We start from the raw sequence: 18,066 nt of genomic DNA, 5'->3' as shown, positions 1-18,066 counted from the left end.
AAATCCCTCATGTTGAATATCACAAACTGGTAAAAACGATGGCCAGTGATCAAAGAATTCTCACGCCCAATATGGGGAACCCAACGTGTTTCAACCTGTACAACAAGGTCTTCCTCAGGGGGTATGTCATGTCTATGAAAAACATTGATTAGAAGCATAGTATACAATACAACAAATTGTTGTTAATAGAGATTACATATTTAATTTAGATTACATTGCTGTTAAAGGGGGCAATACATGGTTTTAAGAACTGGGGTATTTAAACTTTTGATCAGGGTCATGTGGGTAGTTTCTGTTATGATTTAAAGAGCAAACAGTTGATGATGGCTTCAGCCAAACATATGTATATAGGTAATGAATAATGTGCTGGTCAGGGGGCTCAAAAATGCTCCAGGAGTGAATAGTTTTAGGGCGGGCACTACAGTGAATATGTGAAAAAATTAGATGAAGAGGTGAAAAGACAAAATTAGAAGATATCACCGACCAGAGTGTAAACCTGCTGGTAAAGCGGAAACCAGACAAGCCAAGAAAAATATTGGTGTTTAGTAGTATTTATAAAGTAATCTAGAACAGGATATAAGTGATGGTATCCAGTAATACTTAGGCTCAGGATGTAATTATATGTGTGCTAAGAGACTCGTATCTGTAAATATAAATAATGTGATCAATAAGGAAACAAAGGATAGAAAGTGCAAAGGTGGTCCTTGACTTACATAGACAGTCTAGGAAAACGGAGAGCAATCCCCCACCGACCAGCATTCCAAGGTAGTGAAGGAATAGTGCTGGCTTTTTTATCTTGTCATGTTTCTTCAATTAAGGCAGGCATATACAGGTGTCCACAATGGCGGACGATGTGGCTCCCTCGGCGTTCCGGAAAGGAAGAATTCTTGGCATCAGCCATCGCCATAACTGGTTGCGCATGCGCAGCATCTCCTTGACGCCGGGCCTGCGTGTCACGTTGCCGGGCGTTAAAGTGGAGTTCCACCCTAAAATGTAACTTCCGTCCATCTTGTTGCTCCGGGTCACCTGAAAAATGGATAATCGCAATTTTTTTTTTTTTTTTTACTTGTTTTAGAAGATAATATACTTGCCTTACTTCCTCTTCCTCCCTCGGCGGCCACGGCGAGTCGTCACTTCTGGCTTGCAATGATTTCTGGGAGCTGAACGTCATCGCTCCCAGGAATCAATGCGCCTGCCGTCAGTTCCGGTGCAGGCACCGTCATACCTTGCTAAACAGCTTCTGGGCATGCTCACAAGCTGTGCAGGGATGACGCTGCAGCCCCGGAAGTGACGGCGGGGCCGGTGCAGTGCATCGTGGGACCGAAGAGGACGCAGAAGAGGATCGCGCTGGCTTCAAGCTGCCCACACCTGAGATGACAGCGCTGGACAATACATTTTCAAGGTATTTCTTCTTGCAGGTAAGTGCAACCCGGGACAGTTCAGAGGCTATCCATTGTGGAATGCATTAGCCCTGACTGTCCCCGGGGTATTTTTATGTATTTTTTTTTGGTTTTAGGTGGAACCCTGCTTTAAGGCAACGGCTGATGCCGGGGATTCTTCATTCCGAAACGCTGAGGGAGCCATATCCGCACACGGGCCCCTATGTGGGGGGTGGGACACCTGTCATGTATCTTCAATTAAAGTAGGCATATACGATACCAACGATTACTTGACTACCTTGGAATGCTGGTCAGTGGGGGTTTGCTCTCCATGTTCCCAGACTGTCCTATGTAAGTAAACCTTTGCACTTTTTCCATCCTTTGTTTCCTTATTGATCACCTTATTGTTTATATTTGGAGATATGTGTCTTACCACACATAATTGCATCCTGAGTATTACTGGATGCCATCACTTGTATCCTGTTATAGATAATTAAATACCAATATTTTTCTTGGCTTGTCTGGTTTCCGCTTTACCAGCAGGTTTACACTGGTCACTCGTTCGGTGATATTCTATTGTCTTCTACTTTTGTCTTTTCACATATTCACTGTGGTGCCCTAAACCTATTCACTCCGGGAGCCTTTTTGAGCCCCCTGACCAGCACATTATTCATTGCCTATATACCGATTTCATTGTATACCGATTTCTTTGTTATTGCCATATTGGGTTATGTTTACTTAATGGCGCTTCTTTACAGACAGGTGTCTCGCTTCTACTTGGTGACCCTTATTTGTGACTCCCTGTAAGCTAGTGTCCTATCCACCCTTTTGGGGTCATGGGAGGATCTCCCCTCTGGGAGGACTCTTCATTTATGGAAGTGCTCAAATGTGCTCTTTGTCCAACAGTCATCCATCACGTATACGGTAAATTTAAATATGTAGTAATCTCTATTAATACCAATTTGTTGTATTGTGTGCTATGCTTCTAATCGTATGTTTTTCATAGACCTCATCCCCTGAGGAAGCCCTTATTGTACAGGTTGAAATGCGTGGGATCCACCATATTGGGTGTGATGATTCTTAGATCCCTGTCCATTGTTTTTACCAGTTTGTGATATTCAACATGACAGATTTTTTTCTGTAACCAAAGCTAATATTTTATGTCTTGATTTTCATTATGAATATTTTAATATTTTCTGAATAAAGATGAATATTTTTGCAAATCCTTAGTCTAATTTGCTTCCTGAAAACCCCTGGGGGCTTTTTCCTTTTTCTTCATATACCATTGGGGTGTTCAGCCTTCTCTCCATTATGTGGTGTTCTTTTCCTATTACCAACAGGAGGTGAAAGCACCCTGCCGCAGATTACTAAAAGCAGGAAGCCTTGCCGCACACGTGGTCCTGTTTTTTCGCGGCCCTTTGGTCCCGCAGGGTCACAGGACAAGGGTCCTTAATCCTCCAGTGCCATCTCTGAAGGTTCGAAGAGACCCTGGGTTGGTAAGTCAAAAGTGGGCTCTGCTCCTCCTGCAGACGTCCTCTGCCTGAAGGGGCGCCCTCACCCAAACATAGGATGGGGGGGGGGGGTGTCTTTGCTTCTTTCCAGACCTGTGGACCTTTTTTTTTCTGTCCAGACAAATGGGTCCACGAGTTGGTCCGGTTACAAGATCGAGTTTTGGTCCTTGCTCCCGGCAAGGTTCTTGCCTTCCAACCTGCGTCTTTCCCCAGATCTTCCAACCTGCGTCTTTCCCCAGATCTGCTACAGGGCCTCCTCGGGGCGGTTCAGGATCTGCTTTCACAAAGTCATTGTACCAGTTCCAGGGTCAGAACGTTTTCAAGGGTTTTATTCAAACCTTTTTACTGTTCCACAGGAAGGAGGGCAAGGTCCATCCAATTTTGGACCTCAAGGCCCTGACCTGCTTTGTGCGGGTTCAAAAATTAAGAATTGAGTCCATTTGGACGGTAGTGGCAGCCCTTCATCAATGGGATTTTCTGGCATCGATATCAAGGATGCTTACCTTCATATTTCATATCCCAATATTTGTCAGCCAACAGCGTTTTATTTCTTTGCCGTAGGCGTGGAGCAACATAAATTAGTGGTGGTTCCCTCTGGTCTCGCCTCTGCGACTCGGGTGTTCACTAAAGTGTTGACCCCGGTGTTAGCCTTGCTCAGGCAGAGGGGGGGTCGCGGTACTGGGGTACCTGGATGATCTTCTGCGAGCAGGGTCTGTCCTAAAGGATGATCTGGACATCACTTTACGAAGTCTGCAAGAGTTTGGACACTGAATTTTTAGAAATCAGCTCGGACTCCGTCCAACAAACTGGACTACCTGGGTCTGACTCTGGATTTAGCCTCAGCCTGGGTGTTTCTTCCAGAAACAAAACTGCTAAAGTTGCAGCATGCGATTTGACTCCTGTTCAACCGCTGGTCATCTCTCAGGACTTGCATGCAAGTGTCTGGCTTGATGGTCTCCACCTTCGAGGCGGTTCCGTTTACTCAGTTTCATACAAGACCTCTGTAAAAGGATTCTGGCCAAATGGGACAAGAATCTACGGTCCCTGGACAAGCTGATCCTGTTGAGCCAGGATACAAGGGGATCCCCTATATGGTGGCATTCGATCCCCGGCAGGGATAATCTTTTATTCCCCCTGAACTGGACGGTGGTTTCCATGGACACTAGCCTGTCTGGGTGGGGAGTGGTCTTGGCCATGGAATCACCCCAGGGGTTCTGGTCTCAGAATGAGTCCAGTTTGCTGATCAACATCCTGGAAACTTGTGCGATCAGGCCTTGCCTGTCCCAGTGGACAGATCCTCTGGTAAAGATTGAATCGGACAACGCCACAGGTGTGGCATATGTTAATGGTCAAGGGGGCACTAAAGGTGCCCTAGCAACCAAAAAGTGGCTGGCGTTCTAAGGTGGGCAGAATGCTTTGTTCCTGCGCCCTCTGCTGAGCATTTTCCAGGGGTGGAAAATTGGCAGGCGGGCTACCTCTGTCGGCAGGCCCTGAGTCCAGGCTAATGGTCCTTTCACCTGGAGATGTTTTAACTACTGTCTCTGGTGGGGGACCCCCGATGTGGATGTGTTAGCCTCAATCATCAACCGGAAGGTTCTGAGGTTTGTGGCAAGATCTCAAGACCCTCTGGCAGACACTTTGGTGGCCCCTTGGCAGTATTGCCTAATGTCTTTCCTCCGCTACAGCTTCTGCCGAGACTTCTGCGCAGAGTCAAGGCAGAAGGGATTTCAGTAATTCTGGTGGCTCCAGACTGGTCTCAACGTTCTTGGTACGCGGGTCTGGTAAGACTGGTAACTGATGCCCCTTGGAATCTTCCTCTCAGAAGATATTTTGTCTAAAGGACCAATCTTCTCCATCCTGCTTTAGTCGCTGGCTTTAACGGCCTGGCTATTGAAAGCCAGGAGCCAGGTACTAAAGGATAGAGGGTTGTCGGATTTGTTGATTCTGGTTAAAAGCTAGGAAATCTTCTAGTGAGATTTACCATTGAGTTTGGAAGGAGTATATTACTTGGTGAGTCCCTTTTTGGTATCACGTCTGTTGGAGTTTCTACAAAGGTGTAGATTAGTGTTTGGCCCTTGGCACCATCAAGGGCCAGATTTCAGCCATGGCAATTTTTTTTTTCAACGTCCGTTGGCCACAAATTCATTGATTCACACCTGGCACCTCTGTGGGATCTTAATCTGGTATTGGTTCTTCAAAAACCGTATCTTGAAAATATTTGTGAAGTTCCTCTGCTCACTGTGACCGAAGGTTGCCACCTTGGTGGTTATTACTTCTGCACGCAGGGTGTCGGAGCTTGCTGCGTTGTCCTGTCTGGGACCTTACCTGGTGATTCACGGACAAAGTGGTGCTACGTCAGCCAGTCGTTCCTAATGTCGTCTCAGGGTTCCACCTAAAATGAAGACATTGTGTTGCCTTCCTTGTGTCGTAAGCCAAAACATCCTAAAGAAATTGCCTTACATTCCCTGGATGTGGTTTGGACAGTCGGGGTGTACCTGGTGGCGACTGAGTCGATTCGTAAATTGGATTCCTTGTTTGTCCTTTACGAATGGGTCTAGTAAGGGGCAGGCCGCATCTGCTGCAACGATTTCCAGTTGGATCAGGCAGACGGTGGTGCAGGCCTATTCCATCATGGGTCAAGTTCCTCCTTTCCCTGTTGAAGGCGCATTCTATGAGGGTGTTTGGTTCCCCCCAGGGCTTTCCGTCAGGTGTCAGTGGTTCAGGTTTGCAAGGCAGCCACCTGGTCGTCTGCACACATTCAGTTTTACAAGGTGGATGTCCTCTCATCAGATGCTGCTTATGGCTGCAAAGTTTTGCAGGCCGCTGTTGCAGAGGCTCCTGCATCTTGAAGGTGTTTTTTGTTTTTTTTTTGTTTTTTTCCTGGTTGAGCTCTTTGGTTACCTGGTTGGCTGTTTAGCCCTTTTGGGGAATTGTTTATTGCTGCGTTCCCCCCCCCCAGGCGAACACTGCTTTAGGATGTCCCATTGGTTAAGGAAGATATGGAGCTGTGTCCATCAATGAACGAAAGAACTGGATTTTTGTCTTACGATAAAATACTTTTCTCTGATGTTCATTGACAGGCACAGCACCCACCCCTCTGTGGAGTTGGGTTTTGTTTTTTTCTGACACTGCTTGTTACAAAACTGAAGTCCTATAGCAGGAAGTGGGAGTATACCCCCTAGGACTGCCCTATAGGCGTAGTCTATTTTTTTCCGCCTAGTCTTCTACTCCTGTAGGGGGCAGCATAACCCATCGGTCAGGGAAGATATGGAGCAGTGTCCGTCAATGAACATCAGAGAAGAATTTTACGGTAAGACAAAAATCCAGTTTTAGGCTTTAAATTTAAAGTGGACTTTGCGCCTAAAATGCAGGGTCTGTTTTTAATCTTTTGATTTTAATGTGTAGAACATACTGAGGCTTGATACTGTAAAATTTCTTTCTAAACCTACTTTTTAGCTACTCCTATGGTGCAAGTTGATGAGAAAGGTGAAAAAGTGAGACCAAATCACAAGCGATGTATTATCATTCTACGTGAAATCCCAGAAACCACTCCAGTAGAGGTATGATGGCTTGCACCTGTTGAAATCTCTGCCTGATTTTTACAATACACAAACCTTGTGAGCTCCATTCATTTCTTTGTATTAGTCATTTATAGTCTAATATCTTAAATGCTACACACTACTTGGTCTTTAAATGGTCAGGGAATTAGTCCATATGGGGAAGCCAGGAATGTTTTTTTTTTTTTTTTGTTTTCTTTCAGTACCTCTATAAAAGCAGTTAAGGACTTGATTATGACTACCATATTGGGAATTATAGCTTAAAAGTTTCTGCTTGTCTTGCTTACAGGAAGTGAAAGCATTATTTGATAATGAAAATTGCCCCAAAGTAATAAGTTGTGAGTTTGCTCACAATAACAACTGGTATGTTACATTCCAGTCTGATACTGATGCACAGCAGGTAAGTCTTTTTTTTTTCTCTGTATTACTGTCCTAAAGATGTCAAGACAGTGCTAAAAATGTTGTTTTTTCAATGTGAATATGAGCATAATAATGGCCATTGGTGACTATAAGGTTATGTATTGTAATGTCCCTTTTTTATAAGCTCCACCTGGATAGTCCAAAAGTTTTTCTAAAGCTGCCCAGTTTGGCCATCTTTAGCTTGGTATTTGACTCATGGGAACAAGCATACAGATCGGAAAATAAAAGTCAGAGTAAAGTTAAAGCTCTCAATCTAATTTATTTTTTTTCTAGTCTGTGCCTCCAGTACGTGATTTCGTGCACGAGGTTTCGGCCACGCTCCTGCTATGTTTAGACACAGCAGGAGGCGGGCCGCAGGAGGAGCTGCAGCGATCGCAGCCTTCCTACCGCGATCGTCAGATAAACTGACAAAAGACCCGTCTGCTTATGTAAACGAAGCAGGAGAGTCTTCTGGCAGGCAGGGAGAGAGGAGTTTCCGCTAAGCTGAAACTTCTATCTCTTCTGCCGGTCACAGAATCCTTCCCATACAGTAAATCACGTTTAGGTACAAATTAACCCCTTTGCTCACCCCGTGTTAACCCCTTCCCTGCCAGTGTCATTTATACAATAACAGTGCATAATATTTAGCACTGCTTACTGTATTAATGTCACTGGTCCCCAAAAATGACAGGGGCCCGATCTTTCCGCCGCAATCCCGCTGATCGCCGACAATACTAATAAAAACAAAAAAATAAATTATTCCAAAAATCTATCCCGTAGTTTGTAAACGCTAAAACTCTTGTGCAAACCAATTAAAATACGCTTTTTGGGATTTTTTTTTACCAAAAATATGTAGCACAATACAAATTGGCCTAAACTGATAAAAAAAAAATTCGATTTCTTCTTCTTTTTTTTTTTTTTTTTTTTTTTTTATTGGGATGTTTTATAGCGGAAAGTAAAAATATGGCGTTTTTCAAAATTGTCACACTTTTTTTGTTTATCGCGCAGAATCTAAAAACTGAAGAGGTGATCAAATACCACCAAAAGAAAGCTCTGTGGGGAAAAAAAGGACATCAATTGTATTTGGGTACATCGTCGCACGACCGCACAATTTTTCGTTAAACTAACGCAGTGCCAAATTGTAAAAAATGGCCAGAGCTGAAGTGGTTAAGCCAATACTTTCTGGTTGCTGTGGCCCTAAACTGATGAGTGATTTTTGAAGCAAAGACTTATGTGCTGTGCCTTTACTACACTTCAGCTGTGCCTTTACTACACTTAAGCTGTGCCTAAAATGTATTTAGTGCTAATGGTGTGCTCTGTATGGAACAAATCAAACCAAAATTTACAATCATAAGTATGCAGTGGGGCTTTGACACATAAAGGGCTAATAAACGTAAGTCATTAAATTAGAAACTGACGGCAGCCATATTGAGTCTTAAATACAAATTAAAAACTGTTGAGACTTTGCTGCCTCAAAGGCTAACCAGATTTACCTCTGTATTCGTATGCGGATTGTGCTGGATTACATTTAATGTAGCGATGGGTGAAATGTATACAGACCAGGTCCCCCAATGGGTGAAATGTATACAGACCAGGTCCCCCAATTTAGCAGAATTTCATTTTGTCTCCAATTTTTTTACCTTTTCAATTTTAGCTTTAACCTTATTTCTTTGTCCAGGCATTTAAATATCTAAGGGAAGAAGTTAAAACATTTCAGGACAAGCCAATAATGGTAAGTTACTTCAAACAATGCTTCATTCTGCCATCATTATTCTGGTTATGTAATCACTTTAAGTGTTCATTTGAAATCCTAGAGCAGTGTCCATACGTGCATTCGGTCAGAACATGGGACATTTACACTGACAGCCCCAGTCACTGTCACAGCTTTTGTGTAATCTTAATTTTCTAAAGTGGTATTGGACACTTGTATTTACAGGTAATCTTCTAATAAACTTTCTCTATAGGTACAAGGAATATCTCTACTAAATATGCACTGTTTAGGAGATATTCAGTGTCTGCAGCCAGTGACATGAGCAGCGCATGCGCTTTGAAGAAATGGCATTCTCATGGCTCTGCCATTCAAGTCCCAGAGCCGTGAAGATGGAAGCCCTGTCCAGTAACCACATGCTGCTGGAGGGCTTTGTTTCAAGATAAGTCATAATGTGCTAGTATGTGATGCCTACTAGTGCTTTATGACTTTACCTTGCAGAGATTTGGTTTTTTTAAGTTTTACTTTTGCTTTAACCACTTACCGACTGCCTAACGACTATTTACGTCGCTCGTTTAAAGCTAAATACCGGGGTTATGGCAACCGATAGCGGTCGATCGGCTTTCAGTTAAGGGTGCGCCGGAAGAGGTGCCCCTCCCCCTGGCAGTTTTCCCCGCTTGCCGGACCCGCCGAAGCGGGAAAAACAATCCGGCTCCGCAAATACGGTGTGATAAAAAATATTGCAACAATCTCCATTTTGTTCTCTAGGATCTCTGCTAAAAAAATATCATTTTTGGGGGTTCGAAGTAGTATTCTAGCAAAAAAAAGATTTTTATCTTGTAAACATCAAGTGTCAAAAATAAACCTTAAAGTGGTTAAAATAAAATTTTTGATTTGGGTCTTGTATCTGCTTTTGGCTGTTGTGTTTTAGCTGGTATACATTAGCTTGTAAAGATAGCATACAGATGTTTATACTAAAATTCAGATCAGGTGAAAGCCAATGATTTATGCAGATTCAGTTAAGCTTTCTTTTTTTTTTTTTTTTTTTTTTTTCAATCAAATTTTTATTTGCATTTTAAAAAGGGAAAACATACATGAGAACAAGAAAAAATCAACGTGATGTAGGTAACATAAGAAACAGGGTAGCGGAACATCTTCCATGGTGAGCTTGTAGAGTGCATATGAAAATGAGCAAATACGGTACAAGAATTGTATACATGTATCATAGTAATGTCTTGGCAATATATCATACAAGCACATTTCTGACTGGAAGAGGAAAGGGGTAGCAACCACTGCCTCCAGGCCTGAACCCCGTAGGGAGCAATGACACCAGATCGTTTGAGGAACGATTTGAAGCCTCAGCTGTTAACACTTTGTTAATTCTTAATTACAAGTGGTAAGTAGGGCCATGCCAACCAAGCTTTTTGGAATTTTTGGTAGGATAGATTATTGGAGGAGAGGGCTTTTTCCGGTTTATAGTTATTCACTAGGGCTATCACTTCGAAAAGATTTGGGACTTCAGTGGTTTTCTATTTGCGTAGAATTGGAGTTCTGGAGGCCAATAGGAGGTGCAGAACAATCTGTCTAAAATTGAGTGGGTATAGATCAATATTTAAGTTTTAGTAGTGCTAATTCTGGTTTTGGGGGGACAGGATTCCTGTCGTGGATGCTATGCACCTGAATATTGACCTCCAGAAACTTGAGAGAGGGGCATTCCCATAGGATGTGCTGTGAGAGGGGCATTCCCTTAGGATGTGCTGTAGGGTACCAATCTTCCCACATTCCCTCCAACATAATGGGGAGAGAGTAGAGCTCATTTTAGATAATCTATATGGGGTAAAGTACCATCTATTAATAATTTTTGTCTTCATCTCCCAGTGATTGGTACAATGTGATAGTTTGTGCGTTGCGATAAGAGCTTTTTGCCATTGTTTAAGGGTAAATGAATTGTTTAGGGATTTTCCCATTTTTCCATGTGAGTAGATTTGACTGTAAGGGAGGTAGATGTTAGTCTAGAGTAGAAAAAGGAAATACTCTTAGTATGTTGTGATGTTGCTGTGAGGAAACTCCACGTTTGGGAGTCGGTGTTTAAATTGACAATGGTGTGTTTCGCTCGTGCAAGATTTATCTTAGGGATGATAGTCTGTGGATGGAGAGAGTGATCGCGTGTAGTTTCTTCAACTGTTTTGAGTATGTTTATTATCGTATAACTGGGAAATTAGGGATAGTCCGACCTTCCTTAAGTTGTCAGTGTCAAGTTTACTAAATTTCGATTTGATTAATTTGATAGGGATATTGTAGGTATGGAAGAGGTTTATTTTGGGAGAGAAAGTTGAAATGATCCTCCAGGCCTGCAATGAGGCTTTGATTGTGATGGGTATTTTGGACCATTGCCAAGGAATCCAAAGGTCGCTCAGGAGCATGTGTACTAAGTTTCTGGTTAGGATAAGCTGTTCTTCCATCAGTGCCCATCTTGGTTTATCATTATCTAGCAACCAGTATTTAATTTGGGCTAGTCTAGAGGCCCACCAATACGCTTAAAGGTTGGGTAAACCTGCTCCTCCCATGGATTTGTGTGTTGTTTGAACGCTATACGCGCTTTTTTCCCCGACCAGATGAATTTCCTCATCCGGTTGGTAAGGGCATTCAATTGGGATTTGGGCATAGGGACAGGTAGGGTTCTAAATGGGTATAGGATTTGCAGGAGTATCGTCATTTTGATTATTGACATTTTGGCACCACAGGAAAGGTCTATATTAGTTAGGGACTTTAGATCTGCTTTAGGTATTTGAGGTTTACATGAATTAGGTCAGAGGTTTTGGGAGTGATGAGGATACCTAGATGAGGTATTTTTTCCTCTGTCCATGAGAAAGGGCACTCTTGTTGCAACTTGCTTTTAGGCCTGGTTCTACATTTAGGTTAAGGACTAGGGATTTTGAGTTGACTTTATAGTAAGAAATCTTACTAAAACTGTTTAGAATAGTATGGGCCGTGGGTAGGGACAGTTCAGGGTCAGTTAGCAGTAGAATAATGTCGTCCGCAAATGGAGTAATCCAATGGTCGGCATTGCCAATAATGAAACCTTTGATGTTAGGTGCTGTTCTGATCGCTTCTGCAAGTGGTTCAATTGATAGGTTGAAAATAGTTGGGGATAGAGGACAACCTTGTCTGGTTCCATTTGAGATATGAAAGGGTTTAGACAGTGTTCCAGAGGTGAAGACCCTGGCTGAGGGTTGGGAATATAATATTATTGCGGAGTATACATTGCCTTCTAAGCCAAATTTTTACAAAACTAATGACCTATATTTCCAATTGATCCTGTCGAACGCCTTCTCTGCTTCAAGCGTGAGCAATAGAGAAGTTCGACGTTTTTCCGCGACATTGGTGATATTGATAATTCTCCTAGTGGCGTCTGACATTTGCCGTCCAGGTATAAAGCCTAATTGGTCATTTTGGACCAGAGAAGGAAGGACTTTTTGCAATCTTTTAACAAACAATTTTGCAAATATTTTTAAATCCGTGTTTAACAGTGAGATTGGCCTGTAACTTTCCGGTAGGGTCAGGTCTTTACCTTAGGAATTGTGGTAACATATGCTCCCAGCATTTCTTTCGGGTATGAGGAGGTTTCAATTGCCTTATTGAATACTTCTAATAGAAACGGTGATGGGGTGTGATGGAATAGTTTATAATACTCGCTGGGAAAGCCGTCTGGACCTGGGGATTTCCCTTGGGGTAGTGATAGGATTGTTTTTGATTTCGTCAAGTGATATGGGCATATTGAGGTTTTGGAGTTGGGATGCTAAAAATTTAAAGATGTCGGCGTGTAATAGTTGGAAAGTAGAGGAGTTTGAGTGCAGGTTATAGTGTGTGATAATAGTCGGCAAATTCATCTGCTAAGTCTTGGGGGTGGGTAAGTATATGTCCTGTACGGGTTTGTTTAAGGTTTGCCATTTTAGATCTGATTTGTCGGGATTTAATTCTGTTGGCTAGTGACTTGCCTATTCTGTTGGCATGTGCATAGCAGAATAGTTTAAGTCTTCGAAAGTGGGCGTCATTTTGTTCCATTAAAATAGAACGGAGTTCTGCTCGGAGTTTAATCTTATTTTGGGATTCAAGGTCGTGAATTTGGGATAAAATGCGTGTAGTTTTAAGGTCGTATTGTTTTTTGAGTCTGGAGTTCTGGTGAATGCAGATTCCCATCATATAGGCTTGGGAGATATGCTGGGAGATATGTTTTTTACATTCCTCAGATTGCAGGTTTTTGATATTGCATCTCCAAATAGGAATGGCTCCTCTGGGGATTCCTTCATCTATAGTCACTTCTACTACCGCGTGGTCAGACCAAGTAATTTCTTTGCTGACCACAGATGAGATCCTCCCCAATAGGTGCCAGTCTGACACAAACATGTCTAGTCTCGAGTATGTGTGATGTCTGGCGGAGAAAAAAGTGTAATCTCTTTCCGAGGCATAAAAGCGCCTCCAAACCTCATACAGACTCTCCTTGTAAAACAAACCATGAAGCGAAGTTCTTCTCTTGGATGGGGAGAGGACATGTCCATATCCGGGTTGGTTGTAAGGTTGAAGTCCCCGCAGAGCATGAGGTCACCATATTTAATTTTTGAAATAAGTTTGAGTGTTCTTCTGATGAACCTTAGTTGGTGCGTGTTAGGGGCATAGATAGAGGCAAGAGTCATTGGTAAGTTATTGAATGTTCCTGTGACTGAGGTATCGACCTCCAGGATCAGTCACTGTCCTTCAGTTGCCAGGAGATAGTTCTTTTAATAGCTAGCAGGATTCCTCTTTTTTTTGCTGGAGAGGTGGCCAAGTATACATGGAGGAAATCCTTGTAGGTGCATTTAGGGTGATTGTCTAGTTGGAAATGTGTTTCCTGAACAGAAACTATATCCGCGTTGGAGGATTTTGGTTCTCTCTAAAGGGAGTATCGTTTGGCTGGGTGGTTAAGTCCATTGGCATTTATAGATATTATTTTAAAAGGCATTAATTAAAATAAGTGGGGAATCTGCTGACATAGTCTGAGGTTTACAGGTGGTGCATTGGAACTGTGCGATTTCTGCTGTCACATTGAAGGGCAAGACGTGTTGGGAATGATGTAGCGATTCACTCACTGGAAGACTGTTAGAAGGTTCTGGAAGAGGGAGAAGGGGATAAAAAAAAATAGAACTTCGTAAAAAAGGGACCTCGAAATGGGTCCCGAGTTCGACCAACATGGTCGACATTCTATGTGAATGAGGGGCCGTAAGGAAGTTTTTTACTCCACAGGCCTAGAACCATTGTAGTGCTGTTGAGAGGTGCTGGGGTGATAACCTAGCGACTTATTTTTCTTTTTTCCAGATTTTTTTCTTGGCGACGATCTGCCAGTCTGCATTGGTTGGTAGCGGGACTGGTTGGTCACGTTGGGGAATCTCATTTGGGGGATAATACCCCATTTTTGCAGTAGAGGGATGCCTTCCTCCAAAGAAGAGATTGCTGTGGTGGAACCATTGTGGGTGATAAGGAGAGTGGCAGGGTGTTTCCATTTGTGCAGTATCTTGTGGTTCCTTAGCACTTTAGTAATGGTCGCTAAATTTCTCCTCCTTTGGAGGATAAATCGGGTAAAATCTGGATGTTTGCAAACTCGGGAGGTAGCTCAGAGGATTGGCGGGAGGACGCCATTATTTTTTCTTTAGAGTGAAAAAAGTGTACTCTTAAGAGAACATCTCTCGGGACTTCTTGGCTTAAGAAGGTTGGCTTGGGCAGTCTATGGATCCTATCGATTTTATCGTTTTCAGACAAGAGTTGGTACAATTGTGGAGAATAATTTGATCGCATATTCTAATCTAACTGATGCGACTGCACCGATTCAGGAACTCTTAATTTTACATTGTTCCTCCTAGACCTGTCTTCCAGGTCACCGACCTTGTCTTTAAGCCACTGAATCTCTTCAGAGTGCTGGTTGTGAGCTTCAACCATGGTGTTGAAAGACAGGGTTTGAGTGCTGAGAGAGGATTCCACTGTATTCACTGTCTCCTAGATGGTGTACTTCCTGTCTATACTGCTGCATCCGTCACGTAATATCTGCCTGTAGTGTAGATCTGAAAGAGTGAAGCATGTCTTTCAGCATGGATTCAGAAACAAATCGTTCCTCTGTGGGGAGCCCTGTAACCTGACCCATCTCGTAGGACACTGAGCTTTTGCTGTGAGTCTGTGGCAGATAAAGCATGTTGTCTCCTGCTCCTTGCTTAGCTGGGGATATAATGCGGGACTTGTTTTTGGCAGGGCTTCTGCTGCATGGGGAGTGAGGGGATGATGAGCCTTAGGAGTACTCACTGTCAGGGTTTCCTACCTTCTTTGTAGGTGTGTGATTCCTTGCTTTTTCAATCCCTGGTAGTGCTAGTGAAGCATGCTGTGAGCCGCCGCTGCCATCTTGCAGAGTGCCTGGGAGATGTGATCCGTGGATGGTCTCTAGTTTAGACAGCTTCTGCGATTCCTTCCTCCGCCGGGTCATCACCAGTGAGGGCAGGGGGTTGTATGGTTCTGTTTCTCTATCGCTCATTGACAGACGTAGTCTTCTTGATTCTCAAGAGCTGGGTTATGTTGTCTCCGCAGGAGTAGGACTAGGCAGAATGACAAAACGTTCTGGCTCCACCCTAGGGGGCAGTCCCTGAGGGTATATCCTCCCTCTCTCTGCTACAGGGAATCAGTTTTTTTCTGTCTAGTCAGGAGTAAGGACCTAAGTTCCTTGCTGGGATCTTTTGGTCCTGGCAAGACTTTTTTTCTTTAAGAAAAAGACATTTTTTAGGTAGTTTTCTCCAGTGTTTTTTTCCTGTGAGATCTTCAAGCAAAAATGCCGGACTGGGCGACACTTGTGGTCACCCCAGCCGGCCTACGAGCGCGTGCAGACCAGGCATTGCGCTTGGTCGGCCGCGACATATTCAAGTAAGTATGCGGGGCCGGGCGACGGGCTGGATGTGAGATCCAGTGGTCACCCCGGTTTCTGCCTAAAAGCGCGTGCAGACCAGTGCGCTCAGTCGGCCGCGACGGAGTCCCAGTAAAGGGACTGACTTTGCGAGTTAAAAGCTTGCTTGGACGCCAGGACCAGAGAGTCGAGGCGTCCACAAACCCCCACCTCGGTGGAGAGGGTATTATGAAGAGAGGGTGCCTGTCGGTTCGGTATGGTGAGTAAAACGTTCCCTTTTTTCCTCATTTATGAGGCAGTATATATTATGGGCCCCTCCAGATATGGTCAGTATATATCTGACACTTACAAGTCCCCCTTGTAATACAGCATGTGTTTGTGGGAAGTGGACTTGGTTCACTAACACTCTACCCAGCAGACTGTAACATTACAGCAAACATAGGAGGTATAATCCTACCTTATGTGCAGTGTATCTCTGTAGATCACCTCTCAGCAGAGTGCAGGTGGATGTGCTGGGAAGACTATATCGGTGTATGTCCTCAGGTCACGCCGGCCGCCATGTTTTTGGAGTCTTATGTCTCTTCTATGGGGGCGGCCATGTTTTGTGAGCCCAGCTTCCTCGTGGAGGGCTGGGAACGCCGGAAGGCGTACACAGGGGGCGGAGCCACGCCTTCTGCCCGGGAAAAAGCAAACAGCTCCTTCCAGTCTGTGTAAGACAGACGCTGGCTGCAGTTTGTTGGAAACTGCACTGCATCGGTTGGTGAGCCTTGGGGGTCCCTCTCTCTCTCTCTGGGATCGAGAAGCAGGTACTCTGAGGGGCGCTATTGCGCTAGGGGGAGACACACAAAAAAAAAAAAAAAAAAAAAAGGTTTTTTTGTTTATTGCTGGCAAAAGTGTCCTGTATTAACATGGACCCTGCCACTCATGTATCTCCTCCGGATCCCCTCGAGGGGTCTGCGGGATCCTCCAGCACCCCATTGACAATTGAATCTTTGTCAGCCATTATGGAAACTTTTGTGTCCCGGGTGGAAGTGGCTTGTCAGGGACAGGGCGCAAGAAAGCGACCCCCGCCTAACCCCTTATTATCTGAAACCTCGGATTCAGACTCTGAGCCTATTTCTGCAGTTGCAGGTACTTCATCTGGTATTGGTGTCTCGGGTCCTGTCTCTTCAGACAGTGAGGAGGATGTTTCGGCATCTGCCATAGCCCGAGAGGAAGCGTTGGTAAACGCACTCATTGTATCTGTTCAAGAGACTTTAAGGTTACAGGGTATTCCATCAGAAATAGCTGAAACTGAGATCCCTTTTGGGACTAAAAAGCGCATCAAAGTGGCAAAGGTTTTTCCATTGCCCAAATGTTTTGGCAATCCAATCGATGAAGAATGGCGTCTGCCAAAACGCACTTTTAATATTTCCAAACGCATTGACAGGCGTTATCCGTTTGAGGAAACCCTTATTAAGAAATGGACAGAACCACCTGTGGTGGATTCACCAATTGCTAGATTGAATAAAGCCACGGTTATTCCTTTAGAAGACGCTCCGTCTTTTAAAGATCCAGTGGATCGCAAGATAGAAGCTATGTCTCGCACCATGTTTTCCTTGATTGGATCAGCTTTCAGGCCAATAATTGCTATTGGTCTGGTTTCGCAGGCTGTAACTGAATGGACCAAGTGGTTACGCCGGGACTTAGAAGAGGTCCCTCAGGCGGTATCAGATTTGTTGGAGCAAATGATACAGGGGTTACAGTTTGTATGTGATGCGGCGTTAGACGCCACTCCATTAATGGCGCGAGCATCAGTCTCAGCAGTGGTTCTCAGGCGTACACTGTGGCTAAAAGGTTGGATAGCCGACCAAGGTTCCAAAAAAGCATTGGCTAATATCCCCTTTTCAGGAGAACGTCTATTTGGAGCCAACTTAGATGAGATCATTAAGGATCTCACCGGTGGAAAAAGCACCTTTTTACCGCAAAATTTTAAAGGTAGAGGAACTCGTCAAAGACGAGGGCCTTCTTTTTCTGCTCACAAGAGGTTTTTTCGTCCAGCAGGTGAAAAAACTAAGTCCTCCAAGGTTCCTACAGGAGGCATCAGGGGTCGTTGGTCGGGCAAGCAAAAGCCCGCCCCCTCCAGACCTGAAGATAAACCATCCAAAGCCTGAAGGTGCGCCCCCACCCATAACTGGGGTGGGGGGACGTCTTCGCCGGTTCCCGGATCCATGGCTTTCCAGAATCCCGGACAAATGGGTTTGCGAAGTCATAAAGTCAGGGTACAAGATCGAGTTTCGATCTCTCCCACCGGCGCGATTCTTCCCTTCCAATATCCGACTATCTCCGGATCGTCTAGAAGATCTGCGGAGAGCAGTCACAGATCTACTACAACAAGGAGTGGTAGTCCACGTTCCTTGGACAGAACGGTTTCAAGGGTTTTATTCAAACCTGTTTACAATACCCAGGAAAGAGGGCAAAGTGCGTCCAATTCTGGACTTAAGAGCACTCAATTCTTTCGTCAACATAAGAAGATTCAGAATGGAGTCCATTCGCACGGTAGCAGCCTTCCTGCATCCAGGGGATGTCCTAGTGTCCATAGACATCAAGGACGCCT

General features: G+C 44.2%; 1 protein-coding gene across 1 annotated transcript in view; it reads left to right on the top strand.

Annotated features, from left to right (window-relative positions):
* The window catches only part of LARP4 (La ribonucleoprotein 4), a 178,147-nt gene that overhangs the window by 54,174 nt on the left and 105,907 nt on the right, over nucleotides 1–18,066 (top strand). The window contains exons 6-8 of the mRNA XM_082247084.1: nucleotides 6,347–6,450; nucleotides 6,737–6,847; nucleotides 8,525–8,578. Coding sequence (XP_082103210.1) covers nucleotides 6,347–6,450; nucleotides 6,737–6,847; nucleotides 8,525–8,578 — 269 coding nt within the window. The remainder of the gene's footprint in view (nucleotides 1–6,346; nucleotides 6,451–6,736; nucleotides 6,848–8,524; nucleotides 8,579–18,066) is intronic.

The sequence above is a fragment of the Pelophylax lessonae genome (genome assembly GCF_965119305.1).
Source record: "Pelophylax lessonae genome assembly, chromosome: 2".
Classification (NCBI taxonomy): Eukaryota; Metazoa; Chordata; class Amphibia; order Anura; family Ranidae; genus Pelophylax; species Pelophylax lessonae.
The sequence above is the reverse complement of the archived record's forward strand: the minus strand, read 5'-3'. Positions and strand labels throughout refer to the sequence as shown.